Source organism: Peromyscus eremicus, chromosome 1 (assembly GCF_949786415.1).
Source record: "Peromyscus eremicus chromosome 1, PerEre_H2_v1, whole genome shotgun sequence".
Classification (NCBI taxonomy): domain Eukaryota; kingdom Metazoa; phylum Chordata; class Mammalia; order Rodentia; family Cricetidae; genus Peromyscus; species Peromyscus eremicus.
In genome coordinates, this window is record NC_081416.1 from 26,109,680 (window position 1) to 26,125,744 (window position 16,065).

The 16,065-nt window shown below is 44.5% G+C and overlaps 1 protein-coding gene across 3 annotated transcripts in view; it reads right to left on the reverse strand.

Moving 5' to 3' along the window:
• The window catches only part of Pcgf5 (polycomb group ring finger 5), a 113,204-nt gene that overhangs the window by 34,089 nt on the left and 63,050 nt on the right, over positions 1 to 16,065 (reverse strand). Inside the window, exons 1-2 of one of the 3 annotated variants that reach the window (XM_059258784.1) lie at positions 7,923 to 8,156; positions 5,242 to 5,528 (exon numbers count right to left, since the gene is read on the reverse strand). In XM_059258784.1, coding sequence (XP_059114767.1) covers positions 5,242 to 5,353 — 112 coding nt within the window. In that variant the 5' untranslated portion in view covers positions 5,354 to 5,528; positions 7,923 to 8,156. Of the gene's footprint in view, positions 1 to 5,241; positions 5,529 to 7,922; positions 8,157 to 16,065 lie in introns of those variants that run through there. The other 2 variants (XM_059258787.1, XM_059258785.1) reach the window with 2 other exon arrangements.

Genomic DNA, 16,065 nt, shown 5'->3' on the forward strand with positions numbered 1-16,065 from the left:
TATCAGCCCTCATCAAAGAAGCCTGTATTTATACCAAACGGAGATCATCACAGAAAGCCACAAAAGGACACAATGCAGAGACCAGTGGATCATGGGGGATACATAGCTATCACAGCTCCTGTGTCTGTGGCTCGGGGAACTTTGCGTAAGAAGAGAGTGGAAAGATTGTAAGAGGCAGAATACTAGGAATTCTGCTGTGAAACAGTCTCTCCTAGAAATAGCTGCATAAACAAGACTGGAAAATGACAGTATCAACGGACATATCAAAGTGGAAGGAGGAAAAGTTCAATGTGTTCCCAATACCAGACAAAGAACTACAGCAACTAATGACTGCTGGGAGAATTAGCCTCTCCTCGAGATGAGCCCTCTTACAGGCTGTCCAATGCAGAGTGGTCATCCCTGAAACCATATACACACGAACCACAAAAACAGACTCAGCAGGCTGTATTTATTTATTTGTGTACATAAATATGTGTAGCAATAATAAAGAAAAGAGGTGCTATCAACTTGACAGTGGAAGGGACACGGAAGGAGCTGAAGGAGGGTACCTGGCAGGGGCTGGAAGGAGGAAAGAGAAGGAGAAAATGTTGTCACTCTACTTCAATTAAAAACATATTTTAGGCCGGGCGGTGGTGGCACACGCCTTTAATCCCAGCACTCGGCAGGCAGAGCCAGGCGGATCTCTGTGAGTTCAAGGCCAGCCTGGGCTACCAAGTGAGTCCCAGGAAAGGCGCAAAGCTACACAGAGAAACCCTGACTCGAAAAACCAAAAAAAAAAAAAAAAAAAACAAAAAACATATTTTAATCAGAATGAAGGCCAGTGTGGTAGCACATGCCTTTAATCCCATCACTCAGGAGGCAGAGACAGGCCGATCTCTGTGAGTTCAAGGCCAGCTTGGTCTACAGAGTGAGTTCCAGGACAGCCAGGGCTACACAAAGAAATCCTGTCTTAAAAAGCCAAAAAACAAAACGAAACCTACCACCAGAACAACTAAGAGAGCGAGAGAACAAGGAAGGAGTAAAGCTGTCCACAGTAACTGAGAAAAGGCGGAGGTATGTGCCCACGTCGAGCCCTGCAATGAATGAAGACTCCTCTGGTGCCCTGCTGCAGCAGGCCCAAGGGCATCCGGCCCTGCCTGGGAAGGCCTAAGGCCTCAGGGATCTCAGAAAGTCTCCAGCTCCACTCTGCTCTAATATGCTGACGCACACTCTGATTCTATCATGTCCACTATCTCCACTGTGCTTCTTTCACACATTGTTTCCTTACTCCCTCACTCTTCCCCAACTTGAGTGGCTAAGCCAGGGGGGCAGATTCCATGTCTGGTTTTCATCACTAGCCTAACTTCGCTTATGCATTTCTCACTTGACTAACTAATGGAACAGAAGTCTTCTAAGTTCCCACAGCAAGAATAAACGCTTACTCATTTTTACTAACTTATCATTCCATTGTAGTTTTGCATAGATATTTTTAATAAGACACTCTTCATATAAAGTTAAGTCAACATCTAAACTACAACAAGGTACCACAGTGTCACTTAATTTTTCTCAATTCCTGCCTTCCCCACTTGGCTGCTGTATTCAATTTTATGGCCATGCCAAATCATTATACAACTGTATTGTCCTACATTATTACAGGTGAAAACCCTGGCAGAAGACCATCCATCAAAAGACCCCCTCAAAGCTTAGCAACGCTGCTTTATGGTACTATTTATGCCATCAACACAAATAAGGGAATGCTTTGCAAGTGGGATTATTTCCCCTGAAGGTTCAATATAAAAATACACAGAACACAGAAATCCAAACACCCAAGAGTTAGTAAGTCCCATGCTATGTGCTATAGAGTCCTCAGATCTCAGGCACCAGACTGAATACCTGACTCCACCATTTTCTGTTCAGGGTTCTCTGTGGATGATAAAGTCCACATTTGGGATTACCACTGTATTCTCATCAAAATTCAACTTCAACCACTTCAACTCTCAGTAAAGGGGCCAGGCCACTGCCAAAGGACTGTTTATACCAGAATGATTTGTACAGTTTGTTATTTACCTCTTTAAGCTTTCGACTACTATTTCAACAAGCTATTGCCAAGGCTATTGGCTGTTCTCCACAAACTGACAGTAAGGGCCTATTGCTGAGAACAACACTTACATATCTCACTGAGCCTAGGGGAAAACCAAATACTCTCGTTCTGCTAAAAGAACATAAAAATAATAAAATGACTCCAAATGACATTCTGTTATACCTATAGATTAGTCTCTCAATCAGCCACCATCAGAAAAGCTTCCTGCAGTAGATGGGAACCATCACCCACAACTGGACAACATGCACAGGGTAAGGGACTACGGAGCACTCACTCCTAAAGGGGATGTCTTCATCAATCCCTCCCCGCAGGGCTCAGGGACCTATGCAAAGAGATTGTAAAAGCCAGAGATAATGGAGGATTCTACGGAAACTGTCCCCAGACACAACAGGACCGATACACATTATGAACTCACAGACTGTGGAAGCATGCATAGGGCCTGTACAAGCCAGATGGGGTCCTCACTGAGAGGGGGACACAGCTCCCAGCCCTAACCAAGAAGCTATCTGCAATAGGTACCTACTGGCAAAGGAAGAATGACTCTTACCCAATGGAGTCTCACTGGGTGTATTATCCACACTTCAGAGTAGGCCCCATGCCCAGGAGTAACAGCAGATGGCCAACACAAAACAAACTCAACAGTATTTTTGTCGACTTTTTTGTCTCATATTGCTTTGTTTAGGCACTTTTTGTCTTACTAGTCTTTTACTTGTATAGTGTTTTGGGGGGTTATCTTGTGTGTGTGTGCACGCATAGGTTGAGTTTCTTGTCTATTTTCTATAGAGTTTCTTGTCTATTTTCTATAAAGAGAAAGAAAGGGCATGGAGTTAGGTGGGCAGGCACGTGAGAGGAGGAGTTTGGGAAGGGGAAAGTGTAATCGACTACAGTGGATGAAAAAAATTTTACTAAACAAAAGGCAAAAAAAGAGAAAATCTCAGCTACTCTTTCTATGGAAAATAATACTTTTTCCTAAAGTATTTTAACAGTGTATTCTTCAATGTTAATGGCAAAGTAGTATTTCAAATAGCTCAATAAAATTTCATGGTTGATCAGGGAGATCGTAAAAACAATTTCTGCTTATAACTAGTTATGTATACTTCTACAATCTTTAGGTTTTCTTCAAAAAAGAGATTACTTCAAAAACAAAAACAATGCACAAATGTTAGAAAAACAACGCATTGGTAAACCAAAGACTGTGACCCATAGATAGGTCTATGCAGGTACAACAGAAAACAAAATGTGCTTGACTGTCCACTCCAGTGTGCACACCTTAATGGCTCTCCTCCCCAAACATCCACAGTTCAATCACTCTTCACTACCTCTATCCCAAATCTTACCTTTTTTTGAAGCCTATGTCTTATAGGTGTCGTGCATGTGCGTGCGTGCTTGCGTATATAGCCTTAATTGATCCAGTGTTCCTTGAACCTGCCAAGAATATTCTCTGGACTTACTTTCTATTCCCTGTCTAGAAGGTTCTTCCCATATTCCTACAGAGCTCAGTCACCTAAAGTTTCTGTTAAAATGGCACAGAGAGGCTGCTGACATGACATATAAAATAACCCCATCCTTATCTATAATCTGTTCCTTTTCAAGCCATTCATCACCAACTAATATTGAACATATATCACCAACTAATATTGAACATATTATGTTTCCCTTCCTAGAATGTAAACTCGATCAGAGATTTTATTATTTTGAGCACTCTTGAATCATCTGTACTAGCACTGTACCTGACACATAGTAGATAATCAATAAATGTTTTCAATGACAATTTATTAACTGTTCAAGTTAAATACAAGACAAGGACAGATTAACCATAGAAGACATTTCATAGTTAACTGCTAATTGAATAGCATAAGCCAATGAATATCCAGAGGAGTATCCATCAATACCACTAGACAGCTCTTCTACAGTGTATGTGACCAGACCTGACAAGACCCAGCAGGTATCAGTATGTTTGTATGCTTTCAATAAAATCCTGTTTTTAAAATTGCGATTAAATTATAATAACATAAAATTCGTCATTTTAATTTCCAGGTGATTTTTATTTGGCTTATTTGTTTGAAACTATGAGTATGAATTCTCTCTGTTCAGCAGGGGGAGATGAGCTCAAAGGACGTTTTGGAAAAAGGCTTTGCTGTTCTATGAGAAACTGAATAGGCTTTGGAGTTGAATTCAGGTCCACCACTCATTAGCTGTGAGACTGAGTTAGTGAAATTTACTTTTCACATATATAAAATGAGGACCATCAGAATACTGTCACCCCTACATTCACTCCAAACTGCTTCAAGATAATGGAAAAGCTAAAATGGTTTCAGTCCATGTACATACAGCATCTAGTTTACAACGTCTGATAGACATTAAACTGAGCCACTGAAGTAAGAAAATAAAATTATACTAGCAGAAAACACAGAACATATACAAGTGGATATAAAAATGTCTCCTTCCCTCTGATCAGGCAGGAAACAACAAAATCTTAGAAATTCTTCAGCTATGGCAATAGTACAACAGTCTCAAACTTGCTTCAGAATTACCAAGCCAATTCCCCAGAGGATAGGTGCTGGGCACAGGCCCCCTCAAGAAGTGGGTCTGGACAGCCTGCACTTTTACTAGGTTCTCAGGAAATGCTGACAATGATGTGATTGGTGAAGGAATCAATCATATCCATGCTATAACTCCTTCAGGGTCATTTAAAAAAAAAATTGAAATAGTTTACTTTCTGCAAATTCATAACCAATTAAAACCTTTTTAGAACATTTTACAATCCTATTTTCAAAGTCAACATGTATTAAGATCCAACTGATAGAAAATTTTCATGCTTATAATATCCCAGTGACAAAAATCTGAATACTAACTTGAAAATAACTCTGAGACAGCTTTTTAAAACTTAAAACCCGCCAGGCGGTGGTGGCACACGCCTTTAATCCCAGCACTCGGCAGGCAGAGCCAGGCGGATCTCTGTGAGTTCGAGGCCAGTCTGGGCTACCAAGTGAGTTCCAGGAAAGGCGCAAAGCTACACAGAGAAACCCTGTCTCGAAAAAAACCAAAAAAAAAAAAACCAAAAAAAAAAAAACCTTAAAACCCAGACAAAAACCAAGCACAACAGTTTAAAAGGAACACAGAGATAAATTCTGATGAGCAGATGACATAAAAATACGTACATGTGTGGAGGCATTCTGTCACGGTTGTTGGCTTGATCAGATAGCCTTTGCAGATATAGCAGGTGATGTAAGGATTGAAATCTTTCACCAAGTGTTTCCTTTGGGTAGCCATTTGGGGTTAGCTGGCTTTAGCAGTTCAGGCACAGAGGGGCACTAAGTAGATGGAAAGCTGGTCCCAGTAGCTGGTGCACTCTTCTCGGTAGGTGGCCTGAGGCCTGAGCTTCAGCATCCAGCCTGAGCAAAGATCACTGGTCATCACCCCTTTCGGCAGTCCTGCTTTTTCATATCTGTGTCCAAAACCATACAGAGAAGGCATCAAATTCCTTGGATTATATTTAATATCATTACCAGTAAGTTTGTAGGGTCTAAATTTGGCGAGCAGAACACAACCTTTATTGTACAATTTACCTGCAAATCTATTATAATTTAACTGAGAGTAACAAATTCACCCAGTTCTGAAGCCTCAATTATCACCTCCACTCATGGCACCAAAAGCTACTGAATCAATTAATACATTCCTCAACAGTAGTGTGTTTTTATGATCTACCTGACTATCTACCAGGAGTTTCTGCCAATGCAAGGTACAGACTCAAAACCGAAGTCATTAACCTGCCTATCAAAATGCTCCCTATTTCAATGTGGCACTCTCCATCTAGTTAATAGTCAAATCAAGTTGATGTCCACTTCTTCTCCTCAAATAGATGCCCTCCAGTCAGGCCATCTTATATTCTGCTACAGGTTAATTCTATCCATTACATTTAGTGCTTCTCAACAAATGTCAGTGCGTCTTCTTTACGAACAGAAAAGTGTATGTTTTTCAGCCTGTCCCATGAGATGCAAACCGCACTTCTGGGTGACTTTAACCTTCCCTTCAACACTTCAGGAAGACTGGCAGGATCACTCCTCTCCAGCACAGACTCTGCTGGCTCCCATCTCCCATCCAACACGCCTTTCCTCTTTTTTTTTTTTTTTTTTTTTGGTTTTTCGAGACAGGGTTTCTGTGTAGCTTTGCGCCTTTTCCTGGAACTCACTTGGTAGCCCAGGCTGGCCTCGAACTCACAGAGATCCACCTGGCTCTGCCTGTCGAGTGCTGGGATTAAAGGCGTGTGCCACCACCGCCCAGCATAAGCCTTTCCTCTTAACAACTGGGTTCTGCTTGCCCCTCAGACTCCCTCTCCAACGCGGTCCTCAGTGTAATCTCTACTAATGACTACTTCTCCCTGGCTACATTCTTCTTTCATTTTGATTTACAATTATCATTCATTCATTCATTCATTCATTCTTGTTTTCCTAGGTTGAGTTTCATATAGTCCAGGCTGGCCTAGAACTTCTGGTCCTCCCGTCTCATTCTTCAGAGTGCTGGAGTTCCAGGTGTTCCCCAGTTTACACTGTGACAAGGATCAAACTCACGCACTGTGCATGCTAGGCAAGCCCTCCACCAACATTTAGTCTTTATCTCTACTAGACAGAAAGTTTCAAAAGAAACCAGTCACACTTAATAGATATATAACCTTTCTCTAAGTCTCAACTGGCTGTTTATTTTGTTGCTTTTAACTGTAAAATAACAGTAGGAGCTCCAGGTACCTACAAAGGTGTTTTTTTGTTGTTGTTGTTGTTGTTTTTTGTTTGGTTTTTCGAGACAGGGTTTCTCTGTGTAGCCTTGGGCCTTTCCTGGGACTCACTTGGTAGCCCAGACTGGCCTCGAACTCAGAGAGACCCGCCTGGCTCTGGCTCCCGAGTGCTGGGATAAAAGGCGTGCGCCACCACCGCCCGGCTTAGAAAGGTGTTTTATAGAGATAGTACACAGAGAAAAACTGAAGAAACGCCATTAATTTTTCTTGCAACTTCACGAATAGCTAGTTTGTTAGGCTATTTTAAAAGTTTTGCAAGTTCCTTACAAGAAAGATGCCCTTAGAAAACAACAACCAATGAAGACGCGGATTTCACTCAGTTCATTCTACACTAAGCTTATATTTCAGACGGGAACTTTTCGCCTATCTTGGCTGTTAGCTCATATCCTAGGCCAGTATAAACTAACTGGAAAGGTCTAGAAGGCATCATTCCACCAGCACACACCCGCTGTGAACGTTCAAGGCATGGGCTCTGAGCGGCTACTATCCCTTTCGGGGAAACGCTGTTAAGGATGTGACAGAAGGTGTAATTTAATTAATTGCAATCTCAGGATTCTGGCCTTAGCCCTTCGTGACCTTCAGCAAGGCATTTATGTCCTAGCCTGGGTCTCCGCTCTTCTCTCTCCTTTTCCTTACTCCCAGGACTTAACTCGTGCGCTCGCGGCAAACCTGTGGGAAACGCAGTCCCGATCCCAAGCCCAGAGCCCTGTCACCCAGACGCCGAAAGGAAGCGAGTGTTGGTGGTGTCGCGCAGGCGACCGGCGGCAACTTTTCCGCCTCGGAAGGCGCGGGTCCCGGAGGTTCAAGCCCTCCCGCCGCTTCAGCAGGTGCTCGGCCCGGGAGCCGGGGCCACTCGCGCGGCGACCGCGGGACAGGACAAGTTGCCGCGGGCCGGCCGGGCCGCCCCCCGAGCGCAGACCCGGAGCCCCGCACGCCCGCCCCGCCCACGAACGGCTCGGGCTCCAGCGCCCGGCGCGGCAGGTGTCTGGGACGCCGCGGCCGCCGGCGCAAAGTTGGCGCGCGGCCGGGCCGCCCCCGCGCGGTACCTACCCAGCGGCCGCCGCCGCTCCTCAGCTCGCCGGCGCGCCCGCCTCCGAGCCCGGGAAAGCGAAAGAGAAACAGCGCCCGCCGCGGCCTGTCTGGTCCCCGCGCCCTGTCCGCCCTCCCCCAGCAGGCGGGAGCGCGCGGGCTCCACGGGGCCACTCGGCTCTGGCGCGATAGGGCGCGGCGGGCCTCGGGGCCAAGCCGGTGCCGCCTCCAAGGGCGGCTCCACCCACCTCCAACCGCCAGAGCCGCCGGCCCGCCGGCCACGCCCCCTCGCCGGCCACGCCCTTCCTCGTGGGCCCCGCCCCTCCTCGCCGGCCACGCCCTCAGCCCTCGCCGCCGGCTGGCTCGTGCTCCTCCTAGGCGCCCGGGCCACCCTGCGTTCCCCGCCCCCCACCCCTGTCGCTCCTGTGTGACACGTAGCTGTGGCCAAATTTTTATCTCTGTCCTTCTTATCCTCCTCACCCATCTCCCGGTTGTTTTCCTTCTAACAATGACCAGTATGGGTTTTTTTGTTTTTTTTTCCGGGCGGGTTCAAAAGCACCGGTCAGTGTTGAGACTTGAGTCACCCCACTGAATTTTCTCCTTGGGGCCATCGAGATGGCTCAGCGGGTAAAAGCCCTTCCGGCCACGCCTGAGCACTTGAGTTCAATCCCCATGACTCAGTGGAGGGAGATGAGAACGGACAGAACGACTCCTCCAAGTTGTCCTCTGACCTCCACAAGGGCAATGTGGCACAAGCGCACCCTCACATCCATACAAATAAATATAATTTAAAATATCAAAAAAAAAAACCCAACTGTTTCCTGGTAGACACTGTTCCCCACACTGGACCCACGAGGTTGTAGTGGAAACGAAGACGTATCTTGATATGAACCTTATTTAGAAATCACTATTGAACTTGCTTCAATAAGGTGGGTCCAGCAATCATGGTCACTGACAAATACAGGTAAACTGGAAATTTGTGTAGGGAGTGAGGATGGCAGTGGTAAAAATTTATTACTGTTTGCAAGGTTCAAAACAAACAACCCCCCTCCCCCCAGTGCTCTTCCTAGTGGACTTTGAGATTTCCAAGACACCATTCGTTAAAAGAAAGACTCCTTGAAAGACATCCTGTCCTCTTCATTCCATCCTTTTCTATTGCTCTTCCCAAACTCAAAACTCCTACTAATACAACCGTGCTAAGCATAAGCTAGCTCCTGTCCTTCGCATCTTAGAAGACTACACTCCAGGATCCTAGAATCCTAGGTGGATCAAGGTAGCCTTCACTTACTGATTAAACACAAAAGGAGCATTGAAGACTACACTCCAGGATCCTAGAATCCTAGGCGAATCAAAGTAGCCTTCACTTACTGATTAAACACAAAAGGAGCATTTTCCAAAGGCAAACTGCAAAGGCAAACTTCGATCTCGCACACCAGAAGGAAAAAAAAAAAAAAAAAAAAAAAAAGGTTGCAATTCCATCATCTCTTGCAAAAGCAGAGCAAAGGTGGCTGAAGAATTCAGAGAAAATGTGGAGCATTTGCTTTACCCCCTAGAGACAGGCAGCACCTCCGGCTAATGACAGGGTGTGGAGATGGCTGCAGGAACAAACCACAGGTGTCCAGAGATACAGCTCAAGTTTAAAATGCACCAAGTAGAACAAGAAGCTTTAAAAACTATCCACTTTGTAACTAAACTTAGGTAAATTAGCAAAAGTAAAACAAACACATTTGAATATTGCCTCAGGGAGAATACATGTTCTAATAGAGCTTTAAGTGATTTCTTTTCTTTTTCTTTTTCTTTTTTTTTTTTGGAGACAGGGTTTCTCTGGTGTTTTGGTGGAGACCAGGCTGGCCTCGAACTCACAGAGATCCACCTGGCTCTGCCTCCCAAGTGCTGGGATTAAAGGCGTGTGCCACCACCGCCCAGCGAGTGATTTCTTTATAATCTTCTTAAAGACCCCTTTGCAAAACTATGATTCCAGGATGGGATGACTTCACAAGACAAAGAAATCACAGGAAGCAAAAGAACCCAAGTCAGGTCAAGTGACTATAGGCTTCACGTCTTCCAAACTGAACATATCCAAATGGGAAAAGCCAACCTATTTCTAGTCTATTTAAAATATGCAGTAGGAGATTCTACTAAAATATTAAATGAAAGATCCTGCTGTATACACTGCAACATATACAAAATGACCTAAAACTGTTGTAGTTTGTGTCTGAAATTATTTTAAATGTCTTTTTCAGGAGTAATGAACAGTTTGTAAAACTCCAAGGGGAATGCAATTGGTGATCAATAAATAAGCTATCCAATACTTTCAGAAATGATCTTCATCATGGATTCAAGGAGGACACGCACTAACAAAGGACAGAGGAAGGGCTCATACTTATGATGCGAGCAGCCCCTGAGCATGGATGTAGAGGTGGAGATGCTGGGGTGTGATGGGGGCGCTGAGAGATGGGCTGGGGGTCCCATCCTTTGTGAGGAAACCTGTGTCTGTGTCCTTACACACAGATGTAGTCTAACAGTGTCTTAGTCGTTGTTCTATTGCTATGAAGAGAAACCACGACCACAGCAGCTCGTACAAAGGGGAAAGCATTTAACTAGGGACATGCTTAAAGCCTCAGAGACTTAGTCCACTATCAATCATCACGGTAGGGGAGCATGGTGGCAGGCAGGTGACAGTGCTGCAGAAGTAGCTAGGAGCTACATCTTGACCCCTGTAGGCCAAGAGAGAGACTGGGCCTGGCAAGTGTTTTTGAAACCTTCAAGCCCACCCGCAGTGGGCTGGGGTTTGCACCAAGTCCAAAACAAAAATGTCGGTTCAGTTTTATCTACCCCTTTTAGAAATTCTCAAGTACAAGAAGTTATGGGATATATATTAAACAGAATAACTTAGAAACAACCCAAACATATATGGAGAAATGGGAGGGGAAGACAAGTAACAGCAGCTATTTTCACCACTAATTAATTAGTAAGTTAGTATCAACTGATTTTAATGGTATAACTGTGGTGATATTTTGTGTATGCTCTAACAAATAAAGCTTGCCTGAAGATCAGAGGGCAAAGCTAGCCACTCGTTAGCCACAGAAGCCAGGCAGTGGTGGCACACACCTTTAATCTCAGAACTCAGGAGGCAGAGGCAGATGATCTCTGTGAGTTCAAGGCCACCCTGAGCTATACAAGACTGATTCGGTCTAAAAGAGAAACAGAGCCAGGCAGTGGTGGCGCACACCTTTGATCCCAACACTTGGGATCTCACCCCTTGAATCCCAGCACGAGGGAGTGCAGACAAGAAGTGATATGGCCAGGCAGAGAGAGGAATATAAGGCACGCTGAGGATTTCGACGAGTAAGAACTAGTGGCTGCTGCTCTGCTTCCCTGATCTTTCAGCTTTCACCTGATATCTGACTCCGGATTTTTATTAAGACCAATTAGAATTCATGCTACATATAACTTTTTTGAAAATTAGGGTGATAAATTCCCCTGAGAATTATATGACTGCACTGTGAAACTCCAAGACTGTTTTAATAAAATTAATCTTGGACTGGGGGCAGAGCCAGTGACTAGTTTTCCAGGAATTAGTCATAGAGAATATGGAGGAGCCAGGAATACGGATAGAGAGACACACGGGAAGAAACATGGAGGGACTTAAGAGATTCAAGGACCTTTTTGGTTTGGGAAAGAGAGAAGCTCTGTTGTTGGGACTCCAGCCAAAACGGAAGGTCAGCTGGTTGCTTCTCAGCCTCTCTGAGCTAACAGGTTTGCACCCCAGTATCTGACTCCTGAGTCTTTATTGGCTAGCAGAACTTAGATAAAAACAATGGCCTTTTCGTTATTTTAAGTACATCAATATAGTCTTTTAAACAGAGTATCTTTAACATATAAGCTACCTTCTGTAATCTAAATGATTTCTATAGGAATTATGGAAAATACAAAAATTTAATGTAAGTATTCTATTGGCCCCAAGTGCCTTTCTGCTATGACCATAAATATTATATCTCAAAACCAATGACAGCCTAAAATTTGTGATGGAGAGCTGAGGGGGGTACTGAGAAGTGAATGAAGTCCATTATCCTTGACCATGTCCCCTTTTCTTACTGCACCCATTTCCACAACCCAGAAACTGCCAAGGACTCTGCCCCTGTCTCTCGAATCCCTACTCCTGCTTGCTCAGGTCACTACCATCTCGTCCTTTCACACTCACGGGACTATGACTCAGTCTCCTTACAGAGCTGTTATCCTGTGGTCCTCAGCAGAGCCACAGGACTCTTAATTACAGTGTGCCACATCCTGCCCCCACCTTTAAAAAAGTTCTGTGTTATCAGAAATCTAAAACACTTGATAAGGCCACCCCAGACCCCTGTCACCTCCACAGCCCCTCCTGACTTTCATGATCCAAGCCTTAATGGACTTCTTTGACCTCTGGCTAGCTAAATGGTCTTCTTACAATTTAGTACCTTAACTTAATCCCTTTACTCTTTCCTGCCTCTGTTGAATCTGAACAATCCTTATGTATTTCCTAGGTATCCACTTATTCCAAAGGCTATCTCCTGGGGATATCCAAAGCTCCAAGGAGCCTTCTTTACAGACACAGACACACATACATACATATGGCAACACATTTTTTTTTTGCATGTATCTGTGTGCATGTGTTTCACCTGAGTCGGTACGTGTATACAAGTATGTTCAAGCACATGGAGGCCCAAAGCTGATATCAGGCATGTTCCTTGATCATTTCCCACCATATTCATTGAGCTATATTTCTAATGGAACCTAGAGATTGCTGATACACTCTTATTCTTTAAAATCACCTATCCCTCGGACTTGGATTGTCCAATTTATTGAGTCGTCTGAACTAGAAGATAAGCCCTGTGTATTTGCCCTGGACTATGCATCCCCAGTGCAGGTGACGGCAAACAGCAAACACTCAAAGGAATGCTTATTAAACACAAAACAAACAACAACAAAGACCCGAATAGTTACATTTGAGGACAGAGCCTCTATTTTTATTTTTTTCTTTGATTTCTTCTAGGGTGAATTTTAACAGAGTATGATAAAGGTATAATCCCTGCCTTCCAGGACTGTTAATTAAAATCACACCAGGGAGTGGAGACTTAGCCACAAGAAAGAGTTATATAGAAACACATCAAATTTGTTAACGGTGTTAAAGAGAACATGACCAAATGGTAAGATGCCAGGTGAAAAGGAGCAGCACAATGCCGGGGTCAAGAGATCGGTTCCAGGTGCCCACCCTACCTGTTAGAAAGGCTGCAAGGCACAATCCCAAAGGCTAAGGATCTGAGAACAAATGGAAAAGCCAGAAAGGAGGAGAAACCCAGTGCACTAGAAACAAGCAGAGAAATGTAGAGACAGGAACAAGACAGGCATGATTCTGAAACAGTAAGCAGTTTTCTTTTTTGTTGCGTGTGCACGTGCACATGTGGGTGTGCTTACATGCTTACATGTTAGCATCATGTGTCTCAATCCCTCCTGACCTTACCTGTTTGAGACAGCGACTCTCACTGAACCTGAGTTCAGTAACCACTTGGCTACACTAGCTGGCCAGTGAGCTCTGGGGATCCACCGGCCTCTGTCCTCACTGCCCTAACAAAACCCAGCTTTTACATGGGTGCTGGTGACCCATCTGAGGTCCTCGGCTTGCACGGCAGATACTTTAACTACTGAGCCGTCTTCCTGGCCCAGCATTTTCAAGCACTTTAAATGTACTATACTAAGTTGAAAAGTCAACTTTTTTTTCTTCTTTGCGGGGGCTGCGGGCACAAACCTATTTTTCTTTACTACTGTGTTGATGGTTGGATGGAACAAGTTCTACTAATCCTCAAAGACGAAAGAACAAAACTGAGGGGCTGGGGAGATGGCTCAGTGGGTAAGAGCACTGGCTGCTCTTCCAGAGGACCTGGGATCAATTCCCAGTTTGTATTCCAATTAACGGCTCACAACTGTCTGTAACTTTAGTCTTAGGGGATCCTATACCCTCTTCTAGCATGCATGGACACTGCACACATGTGGTGCACAGCTATACATGCAGGCAAGAAAAAAAAACCCTCACAAACACACGAAGAATAGAATGGAAATCGTTTCAAACTGTAAGGAAAATGGCATTACTCCAGTCATCAGGGCTGTGACATTTCAAATTGTCTTTATGAAACTGTAGGAGGTTACAGACCTGGGGTAATAAATGTACAGGAGATTTAAAGGCAGAGACCAAGAATGACCTCCCGAATCTCCAGGCAGAGTATTCTAAGGGAGGAGACCCAGTGAAACTCCAGTGATGTCAACAATCAAATACCAGAAGGATAAGTTCCAGGAAAAGTTTTGATTTTTGTCGATAGCTGAGGATTAGAATTAAAGAGCAGATTAGTGGCAAGAGATCAGTTTTGTTTTCATTTTTTTTTTTTTTAAATTTTAAAAGTTTCTACGCGCCGGGCGTTGGTGGCACACGCCTTTAATCCCAGCACTCGGGAGGCAGAGCCAGGCGGATCTCTGTGAGTTCGAGGCTAGCCTGGTCTACAGAGCGTGAGATTCAGGAAAGGCGCAAAGCTACACAGAGAAACCCTGTCTCGGAAAAAAAAAAAAATTTCTACGTGTGTAGCACACACACCGGCCTGTGTGAGCACCTGTGCCGTGCTGAGTCTTCACTCACCTCTATGGTAAGTGACCTCCACAGTGTGGAAGTCAAAGGACAAAGTTTAGAAGTTGATTCTCTCCTTTCCCCACAGGTTCTGGGATCAAACTCAGGCCATCAGCCTTGCATGGCAAGCACTTTTTTCTGATGAGCCAGCTTGCTTGAGAATCCACATCTTGGTACGGTAAGTCAGTTCCCTCAGCTTGGTTTTCTTCCTAGGAAAATGGAGTTTATTTCTTCCTTTGGTGAAGGGACGTATTTGGGATCAAATCCAGAACCTTATGCTAGGCAAGTGCTCTGACCGATGAGCCACATCCCCAGCAGAACACTGAGGCTATATCATTACCTTAGCCATTTTGTCCAGGGAAGATCTTCTTTATATGTTTTATTTATTATAACAAACATGATTGAGATGATAAATGAAGAAAGAATGCAATGGTCAGAAGGTTCTCCTTCCTTATCTCTGCATCACACTCGTTTTAAAACTAAGATGGGGAATTGTAAACATTTCACTAGGAAACTAGTGTCCATAAGGTTTTAATAACTAGGGGCGTTGGTGGCGCACGCCTTTAATGCCAGCACTGGGGAGGCAGAGGCAGGTGGATCTTTGTGAGTTGGAGGCCAGCCTGGGTTACAGAGTGAGTTCCAGGAAAGGCGCAAAGCTACACAGAGAAACCCTGTCTTGAAAAAAAAAAGGTTTTAATAACTAGGTCAACATCAAGAATTTATTTACTTCCCTCTAATGAGGGAGTAACAGAATTTCCCCCCAAAGAGATACAGATACTGCATACGGGGGTCAGAGTTAATGAGCCCTCACTTAAGCTCTATCTGTTTTCCCAGACCTGCCAGGATTAGCAGACTCCTAAGTCCAAAGGACGAAAACCCAAGGAGGAGACGAGGCCTCAGTAAGGAGTCCAGAGCTAGCAGTGGACTGGCAGGGAATGCCGTGCTGATGAGCAGCAGAGCAGCCAGCAGGAGGAAGAGGTGTACAGCAGGAACCGAGAAGGCCAAGCACCAAGAGGGGAAGTCCTCCCTCCCTCCCTCCCAGTCACAATTCCATCTTGGACCTTGAAACTCAGATAGCGCAGAGGAGGAAGGAAAAAAAAATCACACTTAGAAAAACAAGAGGTAAAATTAGTCCATCTGTTGTTTTCAGGTATTCAAGTAGTTAATAAGTGACTACTTATTTGTTCTGTTTCTCTCTCTAGGTCTGTGGGAAGCCAGAGATGGGGGGTCTGGTTTAAAGCAGGGAGACATGAGCTACAATATCGGGGATGGAGGCTCCTAACTCTTGAATTTCAGAATCATGAACCTGTGAAGCCATGGGAACTTCCCCTTCACTGTTCAAGAAGAGATAGAGAGGATCTGTCTTTAATGGTTACCTCTGCTGGCAAGAACCATCTTAGCCAACTAGAGAAAGTCTTTCCTGGTATAAAATCTGCAACGTCTTCTAACGAAAAGGCCACGGAGAAAGCACCAGTTTCAACACATCTTCAGTAGGGTAACTTATGGAAATGT